We start from the raw sequence: 13,638 nt of genomic DNA on the forward strand, positions 1-13,638 counted from the left end.
ACTTTTGCACATGTGGGACCATTTTTATGATCTCTTGGGGATACAGTCCTAGAAGCAATATTGCTGGGTCAAAGGGTATGCATATTTTTGTAGCCCTCCAGAATGGCTGGATCAGTTCACAGCTCCACCAACAATGAATTAGTGTTCCAACTCTCCCACATCTCCAACATTTATCATCTAACTGTTCTGTCATGTCAGCCAATCTGATAGTTGTGATGTGGTACCTCAGAGTTGTTTTGATTTGCATCTCTCTAATCAACAATGATTTAGAGCATTTTTTCTTATGATTATAGATATTTTTAATTTCCTCCTCTGAAAATGCCTGTTCATATCCTTTGACCATTTATCAATTGGGGAATGACTTGTATTCTTGTACATTTGACTCAGTTCTCCATATATTTTAGAAATGAGGCTTTTATCACAGACACTATTTGCAAAAATTCTTTCCAAGTTTTCTGCTTCCCTCCTAATCTTGATTGCACTGGATTTGGCTGTGCAAAAACTTTTCAGTTTAATGTAGTCAAAATTATCCATTTTGTACTTCATAATGCTTTCTGTCTCTTTAATCAAAAATTCTTCCCCTCTCCATAGATCTGATAAATACATTAAACCTTGATCCATTAATTTGTTTATAGTATCAATTGTTATACTTAGATCACATACCCATTTGGATTTTTCTCTTGTGTACAGTGTCAGGCATTGGTCTATGCCGAGTTTCCGCCACACTTTTATCCAGTTTTCCCAGCAATTTTTGTCAAACAGTGAGTTCTTATCCCAGAAGCTGGGGTCCTTGGGTTTATCAAACAACAGGTTGCTATATTCATTGCCTACTGCATCTTGAGTACCTAGTCTATTCCACTTGTCTACCATTCTGTTTCTTAGCCAGTACCAAGTGGTTTTGATAACTGCTGCTTTATAGTACAATTTGAGATCTGGTAGAGCTAGGCCACCTTCCCTAGATTTCATTTCATTAGTTCCCTTGCTATTCTGGACCTTTTGTTCTTCCAGATGAATTTTGATATTATTTTTTCCAGCTCTAGAAAATAATTATCAGATAATATGATTGGTATGGCGCTAAATAAATAAATTAATTTAGGCAGAATTGTCATTTTTATTATGTTGGCTTGGCCTACCCACAAGCAACTGATGTTTTTCCACGTACTTAGATCTGACTGTGTGTGAAAAGAGTCTTGTATTCATATATTCCCTGTATTCATATAGTATTATTCATATAGTATTCATATAGTCCCTGGGTTTGTTTTGGCAGGTAGACTCCCAAACATTTTATAATGTCTACCCTAGCTTTAAATGAGATTTCTCTTTCTATCGCTTGCTGTTGGGCTATAGTATGATTTTCTAAAAACTAGTACTGAGTGCTGAAACAAAAAAATTCCCAAATAATTTTCACATATTTACTGATTTTAATTTCAGGTTAATTTCATACAAATTCAAACTTATCAAACATTTATACAGAACCCATTGTGTGCAGAGTACTATGCAAGTATCATAGAAGCTTATTATATTATTATATTGTTCTTGCCTTCATCCAGCTCATTAATCAAGTAAGGAAGATATAAATATAAATAACCCTAATACACAAGATCATATCAGTGACGAAGAGATGTACAAAAAAAAGTGCTAAAGTGATACCTAAGGGAAATGATTGTTAGCAATATTGGGGGAGAGTGGAAGGAGAGTATTATAGAAAGTTCATGGTCAATGTTTTTGCTTTATTATGTATATTTATTACAAAGATTTTGCTTTTCTCCCCCCCTCCCCCAAAAGAGGGAGAGGGAAAAATGGATTTTTCTTAATTAAAAAAATTTTTTTTAAAGTTTGCGATGTATTCATGTGAGTCTAGTTGGACTACTGTTCATTTAGTCACATCTGACTCTTCTTGACTCCATGCACTATATATAGCATGCCAATAACATGTGTGGAGTTTTATTGGCAAAGATAAGAGTGGTTTGTCATTTTCTTCTCTAATGGATTAAAGTAAACAGAAGTTAATTGACTTGCCCAGGGGTCACACAGCTAAGTAAGTATCTGAGGCCAAATTTGAACTTCAGTCTTCCTGACTTTCTTAAAAGGATTTGTTTTATAAAATTTGGATTCAGTCAAAAAGTTGCACTTAGGGTCACATGTGGCCTTAAGGCTGATGGTTCTCCACTCCTGGTTTATACTCTAATATGAGATGATACATGTAGCCCCCTGGAGCTTTATTATCATCAAAGGTCACAGAGAGAGGACATAAGGCCTGGAGTTTTGTTATGTTTTGATGATTTAAAAAGAACAGAAACGGAATGGAAAATGAATCTGCTAGGGGGAGAAAAGAGAGAGAAAAGGTGGGAGAAATTACCGTATATAAAAAGAGTGTGAAAACAGAAGAAGACGCGACCCTCACTCTCATATGAACAGGTCAAAGGAAGGAAAACAAATACACCCGTAATTGGATACAGAAACAAAGTTCACTCAACAGTGAAATTAGAGAGAAAGGAGGAGGGGGATAAGAGGCAGAAAACAGTAAGGAAAGAATCAGTCCTAAGTAAAACAAAGTCTTACTAAGGAGGGTGGATCTTGAAGACAGATTTAAAAGAAAGGAAAAGAACCCTGGGTGAGGGAAAGAGACAAGGGGCAGGGGAGCAGAAGCAGATGACACCAAACCCAGAGCACTGGTGTTGAGCATAGTTCTTCTCTCTTACTGTCCTCTTCTTAACAAAGAGGAGGCAGGAAACAAATACAAAGAAAGGTGGAGGAAAATATACAAATAAACTCACCCATAAATGGAAGAGGCTGGCAGAATGGATTAGAAAGCAGAATCTAACAATAGGTTGTTTACCAGATACACACTTGAAACATAAAGATTCACATGGAGTTTAAGAGATTGGAGAAGAAAACGGCTATAAGATCACAAAGCTGAGTGGCTGAGAGGCTTTTTGTAATTGTCAGAAATAGAAAAGTGGATCTGGGTTAAGGGGAGAGGGGATTATAAACACAATGTCACAAAGCCAAGAGAATAGAAGTATCAAGAAGGTAGGAGTCACAGGAAGGTCAAGAGGACTGTGGAAGGGAGGCCATTAGATTTAGCAATGAGGGTCATCATTCACCTTGAGGAGAGCAATTCCAGTGGTGGGGTTGTAGAGGCTTACAAGAAATAGCAAAAATATAATGGTTAGAGAAGATCAAAGAATGAGGGAGACTTTTATAGGAGAGGGGAGACCTATATTATTTATAGACTAGCGAAGGAGCTAGAAGAGAGGGGATAGACTGAGTATGTATGAAAGAATGATAATGGGGCAAGGTTACAGAACATAGAATGAAATGACCAAGGACACAAGTGGAGGGGTTAATTTAGGCATGTTAGAGGGCCATCTTGTCCTCTGTGAGAATGAGGGGGAAAGGTAGCTAAGGACATTGAGGCCATGTGATGTGAACTCAGTCTTTTAGCAAACAAAATACATAAAAGGAAATGCAGAATTAAGTAGACACAGAAACATTTATATGTGTACTTTATGGCTGTGGATACAGTACAGAATTTTAAAGTTTCATTTTAAGCCTGTTTTAAAATTATGCATTAGAAATAAAACCTGAGAAGGAAATTTAATATTATAGCCTCAATGTCCATAGCCACTTTTTCCTTTTCCTCCTCACTCTCACAGAGGAAGAGACAGCCCTCTAACTTGCCTAAATAGACGCCTCCACTTGTGTCCTTGATCATCTCATTCTAGGTTGTCACCTTGCCACATTAGCAAATACAAATATATGAATATTTGATGAACAGTAATATTACTACATGAATAATTGGAAGAATTAAAGTTTATTCAATTCCACACATTATTTAATATGGGAAATTTAAGAAAGTTTACATCCATCCGGAATTTAATTTTGATTCAGAAAAGACCAATAAAAAATATTTCATCAAATGACACCATGGTCTTTAGAACCCATTTTTATATGGGTTCCTGTGAGGATGTTTCTGCCATTATAGAATTAAAAGAAAGTTTAATGGAACTAGCATCCTGAAATAGCTCATTATGCCTTGGCAAAAGCTTCAGTGGATGTCATTAGCCAAGATGCGGTAATGACTTCCCCTTCGGAACAAGTAATTTCAACTGTCTTTCATGCTATTAGCTAAGGTACAGATGATAAGTATGACTAATCATCTCATGTTTGCAGATAAAGTAAATCCTCGACATGCTGTGAATGGTCATTGTCCATAGTTATTATAACTCACCGAAATGCTAAGCTATCAGTGCTAAAACCTGATAGTAACTTTGCTCAAAAGTGTAACAATGTGATTTAGGAAGACCTAAGCAAGTCCAGAAATGGCCATATAATGGCACTGTATGATTGCAATCAAAAGTTACTAAGAATGGCATTCAGGTGTTTCATTACATTTCATAATGGACAGGAAGAACTAGCTTACAACATTAAAGTACAGAAGAACAGAGTACATCTCCTGGAAATGAAAGATAATTTAAAACATAGAGTTAATTACCAATCATTTAAGTGCAGATTATTTACAATGGAAATTTCTTTTCTTTTTTTTTTTTATTTTGTAATGTTTAACAATCACTGCCATACAATTGCGATTTTATCCCTCCCCACCTACTCCCCACTACCCCCCTCCCTCCCCACGACTGCATACAATTCTGTATAGATTCTACATATACTTTCCTATTGAGTATATTTTCACTATAGTCATGCTATGTAGTCAGACTAAGATAAATGAAAGAAATCGTATAACAAATCAGAATATGATACACAAACACATACACATACACAAACATGATCTGCTACAATATGTGAGTGACTTCCATATTTCTCTCTCTGAGTGTGGCAGGCATTTTGCCTTGAGATCCTCCATTGGGATTTTTTTTTTTTTTTTGGTAAGAAGTTCTTGTGTTATTACAAAAATCTAAGTCTACCAGAAAAAACTCTCACACACTGTGGTTGTTGCTGTGCATAAAGTTCTCCTGGTTCTGCTCCTTTCACTCAGCATCAGGTCATATAAGTCCTTCCAGGCCTCTCTGAAGTCTTCTTGTTCATCATTTCTTATGGCACAATAGTACTCCATTACATTCATATACCATAATTTATTCAGCCATTCCCCAATTGATGGACATCCCCTTGACTTCCAGTTTTTGGCAACTACATAGAGTGCTGCTATAAATATTTTTGTACATGTGGGACCCTTTCCCATTTTTATGATCTCTTGGGGATATAGTCCTAGTAGCGATATTGCTGGGTCAAAGGGTATGCACATTTTTGTAGCCCTTTGGGCATAGTTCCAAATTGCTCTCCAGAATGGTTGGATGCGCTCGCAGCTCCACCAACAATGAATTAGTGTTCCAACTTTCCCACATCCTCTCCAGCATTTATCATGTTCTTGTTCTGTCATGTTTGCCAATCTTATAGGTGTGATGTGGTACCTCAGAGTTGTTTTGATTTGCATCTCTCTAACCAATAGTGATTTAGAGCATTTTTTCATATGATTATAGATAGCTTTAATTTCTTCCTCTGAAAATTGCCTGTTCATATCCTTTGACCATTTATCAATTGGGGAATGACTTGTATGATTATACATTTGGATCAGTTCTCTATATATTCTAGAAATGAGGCCTTTATCCCCGAGCTTAGCTGTAAAAATTCTTTCCCAATTTACTACATCCCTCCAGATTTTGGTTGCATTGGGTTTGGTTGTGCAAAAACTTCTCAGTTTAATGTAATCAAAGTTATCCATACAATGGAAATTTCTTATATGCTTTGACTTGTTTTTCACTCTCACTTTATTCACTCACTAACCACTTGCTAAGCATTTAACACACCGAAAATATTGTGTTAAGTGCTGAAGAGAAACAAAGATAATTAAAATGTAGCTCCAACTTCATGGTGTTCAGACTGTAAAAGGGGAGATAAGAACCATCCCCAATATGAAATATTATATAATAAAAATACAACTACTGTGTAGAAGAGAATATGAGATTGGTACAAATTGCTACATGAAGTCAAAGGAAAAAATATTTTGGAGGAGGGAGCTTTGAGAGAGTGTCATGTAAAAGGCAAAATTTGAGGAGCATTTTGAAAGATGGGTAGGATTTCAAACAGATGAAAAGGGGGTGAAAGACATTCCAGTTGTAACAATTGTTCTTATTATACTGCCTTAGTAAATGCCCATTTTTAAATTTTAAGTCTGGATGGCTAATTGATAAACTGATAATCAGCAGGAGCATACACCAGTGGGGGTATTGAATTATAGTACTAGAAAATCAATTCCCAAACTTTCAGAGATTTACCCTAGAATCTAGAAGTTAGCTACTTTTTGAGCAGCTAAGTGAGGGTTAGAAGGCTGAGTCCAGAGCAATTTGGAACAGCAAGTAGTACAATTTGGCCAGAGCAGAGAATATCTGGCAGGTAAATAACAAAATAAGGCTTGGCTCCTTATTGTCTATAAAATAAGACATCTCCCAGGCCTGGAATGCATTCCACCTTTATCTCTGCCTTGGTCTTTAAAGACTCAGTTTAGGTGCTACCTACTCCATGCAGCTTTCCTAGATTCTTGCAGGTATAAGTACTGTCATACTAATTTTTGGGGGGATTATATTTGCTTTTTTGTACAGGCTGTATTCCCCCTAGTAGAATCTAAGTTCCTTGAAGACAGAACTGCTTTGTTTTTAATCTTTGCATCTTCAGTGCATGGTGTCAATAACTGTCTATGGAGTTGCGCTGAAAGCACTGAGTCCTTCCAGATTATACACAACCCTGAATGCCACCCTAATGGTTTAAGATTTTATTTAGTAGGTAATAGAAAATCACTAAAGAGTACTGAGTAGATGAAGAACATGATTAGATGTATGCATAAGGAAGATTAACATCTATCTGCCTAGGGGTGAAGGATGGAATAGAGAGGGGCAAGCATGAAGGTGGAGAAGCTGGTTATCAACGAGGCTTTTTAAATATAGTCTAGCCAGGAAGCACTGATGACTTGTATTTCAGTGCAGAGTAGGAAAGAAATGAAGATAAAGATGTTATGTTATGAAAGAACATGCAACTCACTGGGCTTGATAAGAAAGAGAAGAATCAAAGATAAACATTAAGATTTTGAGAATGGGTGACTAGGTATGTGGTAACAGCAAAATTATACAGATGACTATCAGAACACTTAAATCAATTAAACTACTAAACTAATATGGACATAAACAGAATGGACAAAATACAGAAAAGTCAAGGCAATTACATATTAAGGAGTCATTAGGAAGGGAAGCCGTTAGGAAAGTGTCCAAAAGCTCTGTCCTTGGCCCCAGTATTAAAAATTGTTATCAATGAACTCAAAGTACAGATAGCACAGTTATCAAATTTAGAGATGACACAAGCTGGACTGGATGGCCACATCTAAATGGGAGTATCCAGAATCCAAAAAGATCATGATGAGTCATAGCAATGGGCTGAACCCAAAAGGAACTTACTTGTACTGGGGATCTGCTTACCTGAGTAACATCTTATTTTATTCCAATATACTGTCAATTCCTTGAGTACTTTTAATCTTGCCTTTGCATTTCAAATATTCTGTATGAGTGTGTCATAAAGTAAACACTTAATAAATGCCTGTCTAAGATTAAATGTAATAGGGTTAGGTATGTCCTATACTTGGGTTAAAAAAAAAAAAATCAACTGTCCAAATACAGGGGAGAAGAGATAGTTCTTGTGGAAAGAAAAAAAGCAAACCACTGTACCTGTGGATCTGGGTAAATTAAAATATTAAATGAGTGTAAAAATGTCTATCAGAAAAGTTAAAGTGATGTTATGGGGCATTAACAGAAACATAGTATCTAGAATTGGAGGAAGTGATATTCCCATTATAATGTTCTAGTCAGACCATATCTGAAATTCAGTTTGGAGTGATACATTTAGGAAGGACCTTACTAAGCTTGAGCATATTCAAGTAAGAATCCCTGATAGCCAAAGGAACTTGAAACCACACCATATGAAATTCAAATGAAGGAACAGAAGATACTTAATTTGCATAAAAGAAGCCTTGGGGAGGAATAACTGACTGTCTTCAAATATTTGAAGGATTGTCTTATGGAAGAGGAATTATTGGCCTTGTTCCAGTTGAACTCAGGGGGTTGAAGCAGGGCCAAAGTATGGAAGTTACAGGTGGGCAGATTTCAGCTTGATATAAACAAAAAATTTCCCAACGATTTTTGTTGTTCAGTTGTTTCTCAGTCGTGTCTGACTCTTCGTGAACACATATGAGGTTTTCTTGGCAAAGATACTGGAGTGGTTTGCCACAATTAGAACTGTCCAAAAGTAGAACTGCTATCTTAGAATATTAAGGAAAGTATCCAAGTGAAAACTAGATGACCACTCATCAAGAGTGTTTAGAAGAGGTTCTCACACTTTAGTTAAGGGGCTGGATTAGAAAATCTATGAAATATGAGAATAATACATGAAGGAGACTTAGAAGGAACAGAATGGAAAACTGGGAACAGTTGATCAATAAGTATTATCTGAGTAATTGATCTTAACATCTACTATATTTTGGACTGTTTTTTTGCTGCTGAGTCATTTGTCACATCTGACTCTTTGTGACCCCACTGGGGTTTTCTTGGCAAAGATAATGGAGTGCTTTGCCATTTCCTTCTCCAGCTCATTTTACAGATGAAGAAACTGAGGCAAACAGGCAAATGACTTGCCCAGAGTCACACAGCTAGTATGTGTTAGAGGCTAGATTTGAACTCAGGCCTTCCTGATTCTAGGTCTGGCACTCTATGCACTACAGCACCCAGCTGCCCTGCTTTTGGACTACAGGAGACACAGTTCCTACCTTCAAATACTTTACAGATTAGTTACAAAGACAAGATCAAATGAGACTCTACACCTGAATCGACCCTTGACACGTACTTCATCCTTTGGCAAGTCATTTAAACCTCCAGAGGCCTGGGAAATTCTTGAAGCCTCTAACACCCTTATCAATTGGCTTTGGTAAACAAAGGCTCCTTCCTGGGAGCTCCCTCTACCTAAAATGACTAGGCTAATACAACTGTGAAGTACGTAAAGCAAAAGAAGGTGCTAAAATGGATATTACCAATTATATGTGCTAGAATAAAAATAATTATGAAATTTAAAATATTCTCAACAGGAAAGAATATAAGCAATGAGCTGTATAACTTCAATGTAGTGAAGACATATGAAGAGAAAAGAGATAGGTAAAAACTTCTCACCTCAATTCCTACGGTATGATGAAGAATGCTAACCAAAAGGACATGCTCCATCATCAGCCTGGCAGGCATCACAGCTTCAGTTACACAAGCATTCATAAGAACATCTGTCAAAGTATCATTCATATCCTTTCTACTGTTTGCCATGTATAACTCTTCCAGCTGTCCACTTATAGAAGCCATATTAGGCTCACTCAACCTATAACAAAAATTGTTTCTTTTCAAAAATTTATTTCAAGTTAATTTATAAAATTTCTGATACTCTCAGGACTATTAATTTTATTTTTATATTTAGAACTTCAAATTCTATTTTCTGTTTAAAAAGTTCCTGGATGCAAGTTAGAAAAACAGTAACAACAAAACAAAACACCACAAACTTTTAATTCTAAATCCTTTTTTCATTTAGAATACTTTTATCTTACTCTGAAAAAGGTTACTATGAACAGATACTAAACAATTCAATTAAACTAAATTTGATTTTTATTCTAAACCCTTACTCTGTATAAGGTACTGAGGATAGAAAGATAAAAATTCCCTCTCTCAAGTAGCTTATATTCCACTGGGAGAATTTTTAATATATTGAATTATTATTCAAAGATAATAAACATATCATTCAAAATAATGCACTCCTTACAGTTCATATTACCAGATGTTATTGTAGTAAGAATGCTATACTGAGGCTAGCGTAATGGGATCATTCACTGTCACTCTCCCATTGTTCCTTCTGTTTAAACATAATGCCTAGAGTCTCCCCTTAGAAAAGGTCCCTATATAATCCCTTTTATCATTATGTCTTGAGTGCTACAAAAAAAAAAAAATCCAAGGATAGAGTACACTTAATTTTGTCTTTCAGCCTTTTACCTTTGAGATGCAGAAAGACCTCTTGAGGTCCAGAGTTAACTTTTTTGATGTCATGGATCTCTGAGAGATTGATGAACCCTATGGACTTCTTCTCAGAATGTTTTTAAATGCATAAATAAAATATAAATGACTACAAAGGGATCTAATCATACTGAAATACAGTTATCAAAATCGTTTTTCAAAACCAAGGTCATGGACATCAGGTTAAGAATTCCTGCTCTAGAACTTAAAAATGAGGAGAGAGGTTAAGCTGATTTACTTATTAAAAGCAGGAAGCCAAAAGGACCTTGTGTCAATAATATCTTATTGATCACACTGATCTCTAAAATAGAATAATATATAAAACTTTGTGTTTTTTTTAAGTTACCCACAAAAAAGACCTCATAAACAATGTTCATCTACTTCTCCCCAACCAGTGTGCTACCCTTTCAATAAGACATCCAATAGTCTTTTCTTAATGTGTAACCACATAAGGAAGAATCACTTCTTTTCCACTTGGCCTATGAATAGCGTGGATTTCAGAGCACCATATCCTCTTTGCCCAGATCTCCTCACATAACCTGTATATCTTAAAATCTTTGTGGGTAGAAAGTAGAAAGCAACCTAATCAATATTATTCCATTCTTGTTCTTTCAATGATGCCATCAATAACAACTAAGAGGAATTATATGCATCTTAGGACTTCTTACACATGACAACTTAAAAAACAGAAAAGGATAGAAAAATGTTTGGTGGGGAGTGAAGGGCACAGTGATAATCCCAGGCAAAGCGGGGAATGCTGGTGCTCACTGAATTGGAGTCAAAACTACCACTGTAGAGAGTATACTTAGTTCCTCTACTTCTTCACCAAAAGGAGACTTGTAGAATGGAAAGACCTGTTTTTTTTTTTTTGCTTCTGCCCCTAGCCTTGAGATCATGGGCAATTCCTTTAATTTCTCAGGAAATTCTATAACAACACTTAATTAGAGATGATTTAAAACCTCACATTTTCTGATTTCCTCCCAGAAGGTGATGAGGCCACCTTCTATCTACTCCTCCCAAAGTAACTGGTTGAGGGTGAGTTGCAGTACATTATCTGCTTTAGGCTTTTTAAGCTACAATAGAGAGCAGAGCTGCAGGCCTTAGAGGGGAGGAAGCAGAAAAGAGGAAGATGAACAAAATTTGAGAACTCATGGCTTAGAATGTACTGCTTTCCCTGTAGAAAGTATTCAATAATAATCTAATCATTTTTCTTGCCTGCTGTTTAAAATTTAATTCACTTAAAAATAATGTTCTATATCTCTTTGGAGAATGAACAATTTGGCTAATTTCAAGACACAACAGAGTCCTCAAGAACTGAGATATATTACCTGTTAATTAGACCTTTCACATTTTTCTTTAACCTTTCTAGTTCTTCCTTCTTTTTGGCATCCACTGTTTCCTCAGATCTTCTCACATGAGGCGGGATATACTTAGCACTTTTACAAAGAACCTAATTAAAAGGATAGAAATAAATTAGTGAGATAAATTTTCTATTAGAAAAAATTCAAAATTCATTTGCAAATTGCCTTTTGTCAAAATCCCATTAAAGTATTAAAAAGCTAAAAAATTAATGGGAAATGTTATAAGGACTCACATTAATGTGGTGCCTTAAGGTTTATAAAGAGCATTCCCTACAAAAACTGTGAGTTAGGTAGTACAAGTATTACTGTTTCCATTTTACTAAGGAAATTGAAGCTCAGAGAGATGAAATGATTTCCCCAGGGTTACAGAATTAAAAGTGTCAAAGCTGAGATTCAAACCAAATTTTGACCTTTCCTAACCGCAAGTTGCAGATCTATTTACTCACAGAGGCGTAACAACAAATATTCACTTAAGGCTTTAAAGTTTATCAATCATTTTCCTATAAACTAAACATTAACAATTATTACTGACAATTAACAAAACATAAAGAATTTATACAGAGTGGATATCTAGTTCTCCACATTGGCCTGTTTCATACTAACGCAGGTGTTAATACCCTCTATTGTACCAGCTTGTGCTCAGAGTTTATCTATCACAACACACATGAAGACAATGTTAAACCAGACTGAATGGTATATAGGAGAGAATTAAGAACATGTTAAATTTATTGCAAGCACAGTGGTGCTTCTAGAGAGCATCTTCAATTCACTAATATCTTTCTAGAGCAAAAATAGCTTGAAATAATTTACAGTTTGTCCAAAACACCAATACACAGGAAACAAAAAATCTGTCTCTTGTTCAACAAATTCCCAGATCCCTTATAAAAATATAACCTGGCAACTGCTTCCAGTAAGTGAACAGGCCCATTCCATCAGAAGTCCCATTTACCAAAAATCCCAGAGAGAAAACTGGCCTTGATTATATCCAATGGTTCAACATCAGAAAATGCTGTAATTTTGTTAATAAAAATGACACCCATGAAGATGCATCTATCCTCCTGCTCTACATGACTTGTAGCAGAAACTGCATCTGGTGCTTCAGTGTAGGGAGCACCGGGCCTGTAGTTAGGAAGACCCCAGTTCAAATCCTGCCTCAGATACTTAGTAGACATGACTCTGGGCAAGTTAACGTCTGCCTCAGTTTCCTCATCTGTAGAATGAGGATAATAATAGCACCTACCTGGCTGAGTGTTGTGGGGATGAAATGAAATTGTAAAGCGTCTAGCACACAGTAAGTGCTATATGATTTTTATGACTGTGATCTTTGCATCTACCAGAACATGAGTTTCTTGACAGGAAAGATTGCCTTACTTTCCCCTTCCCCAGGACTCTGCACAGTGCTTTTCACACTTAATGTTTTTTTCTTCATTCATTCATTCATCATCATGTACAACAAGTGTACTTTCTAGAAGGGAGGCACCTCCAGAAAACATGATCCTGGACTCCATGGGGTCTGCAAGGTAGGCAGGACCAAATAGATCTCCAGCTCCCTTCAAAGCTCAGCTCAACTGGGAACTCCCCTCCCTAGTTTTCAGCCCTTTCTGGGCATTAAATTTTACCTCCTTACTTGAACACAAGTTGTACCACCCGGACCCCATGGAAAGGAAGCTTCCAGTGGGCTGGGAGTGTTCGGGTTTTATCTTGGCATCATCCCCACCAACGGGATCTCATTGACTTTTAGCTCTTTAAGCAGTCCACTGCTGTGCTCTGTTTGTCCTTCTTTTCCAAAGAGGACCATGCCATCAGAGAATGACGACATGACTTACAGTTGACTTAGATTTGAGTGAGGGAGGGCTGTGCAAGGTCACCAGCCTCGCTTTCTGCTCCAGAGCCATCTGGGTCCAGGGACCAGATATTCCTCAGGACACCTGGAGATGGCCCAGGATGCACTGGGAGACCTCGACCCTTTAAGCCTTTTCAGGTTCTCACTTTGAGTGAGGTAATGCCCATTCAGTGAATAAGCTTCTTTAAGAAATGAGTCAAGGGGAACGTGATAAAAGGCAATTTGAAAATAAATGTCATTTTTTTCCTCTTAGAAAATGTATCTCGTTAATTTACTTTTAACCTTTTAAGTTCTTTCTAAGTGCCCAATACATAAGAAACCCACAGAAATT

The 13,638-nt window shown here is 36.6% G+C and overlaps 1 protein-coding gene across 1 annotated transcript in view; it reads right to left on the bottom strand.

Annotated features, from left to right (window-relative positions):
- Nucleotides 1–13,638, bottom strand: part of NOM1 (nucleolar protein with MIF4G domain 1) — a 31,014-nt gene that overhangs the window by 16,116 nt on the left and 1,260 nt on the right. Inside the window, 2 exon segments of the mRNA XM_072652096.1 lie at nt 9,225–9,420; nt 11,432–11,553. Coding sequence (XP_072508197.1) covers nt 9,225–9,420; nt 11,432–11,553 — 318 coding nt within the window.

The sequence above is a fragment of the Notamacropus eugenii genome, chromosome 3 (genome assembly GCF_028372415.1).
Source record: "Notamacropus eugenii isolate mMacEug1 chromosome 3, mMacEug1.pri_v2, whole genome shotgun sequence".
In the NCBI taxonomy this organism is placed as follows: Eukaryota; Metazoa; Chordata; class Mammalia; order Diprotodontia; family Macropodidae; genus Notamacropus; species Notamacropus eugenii.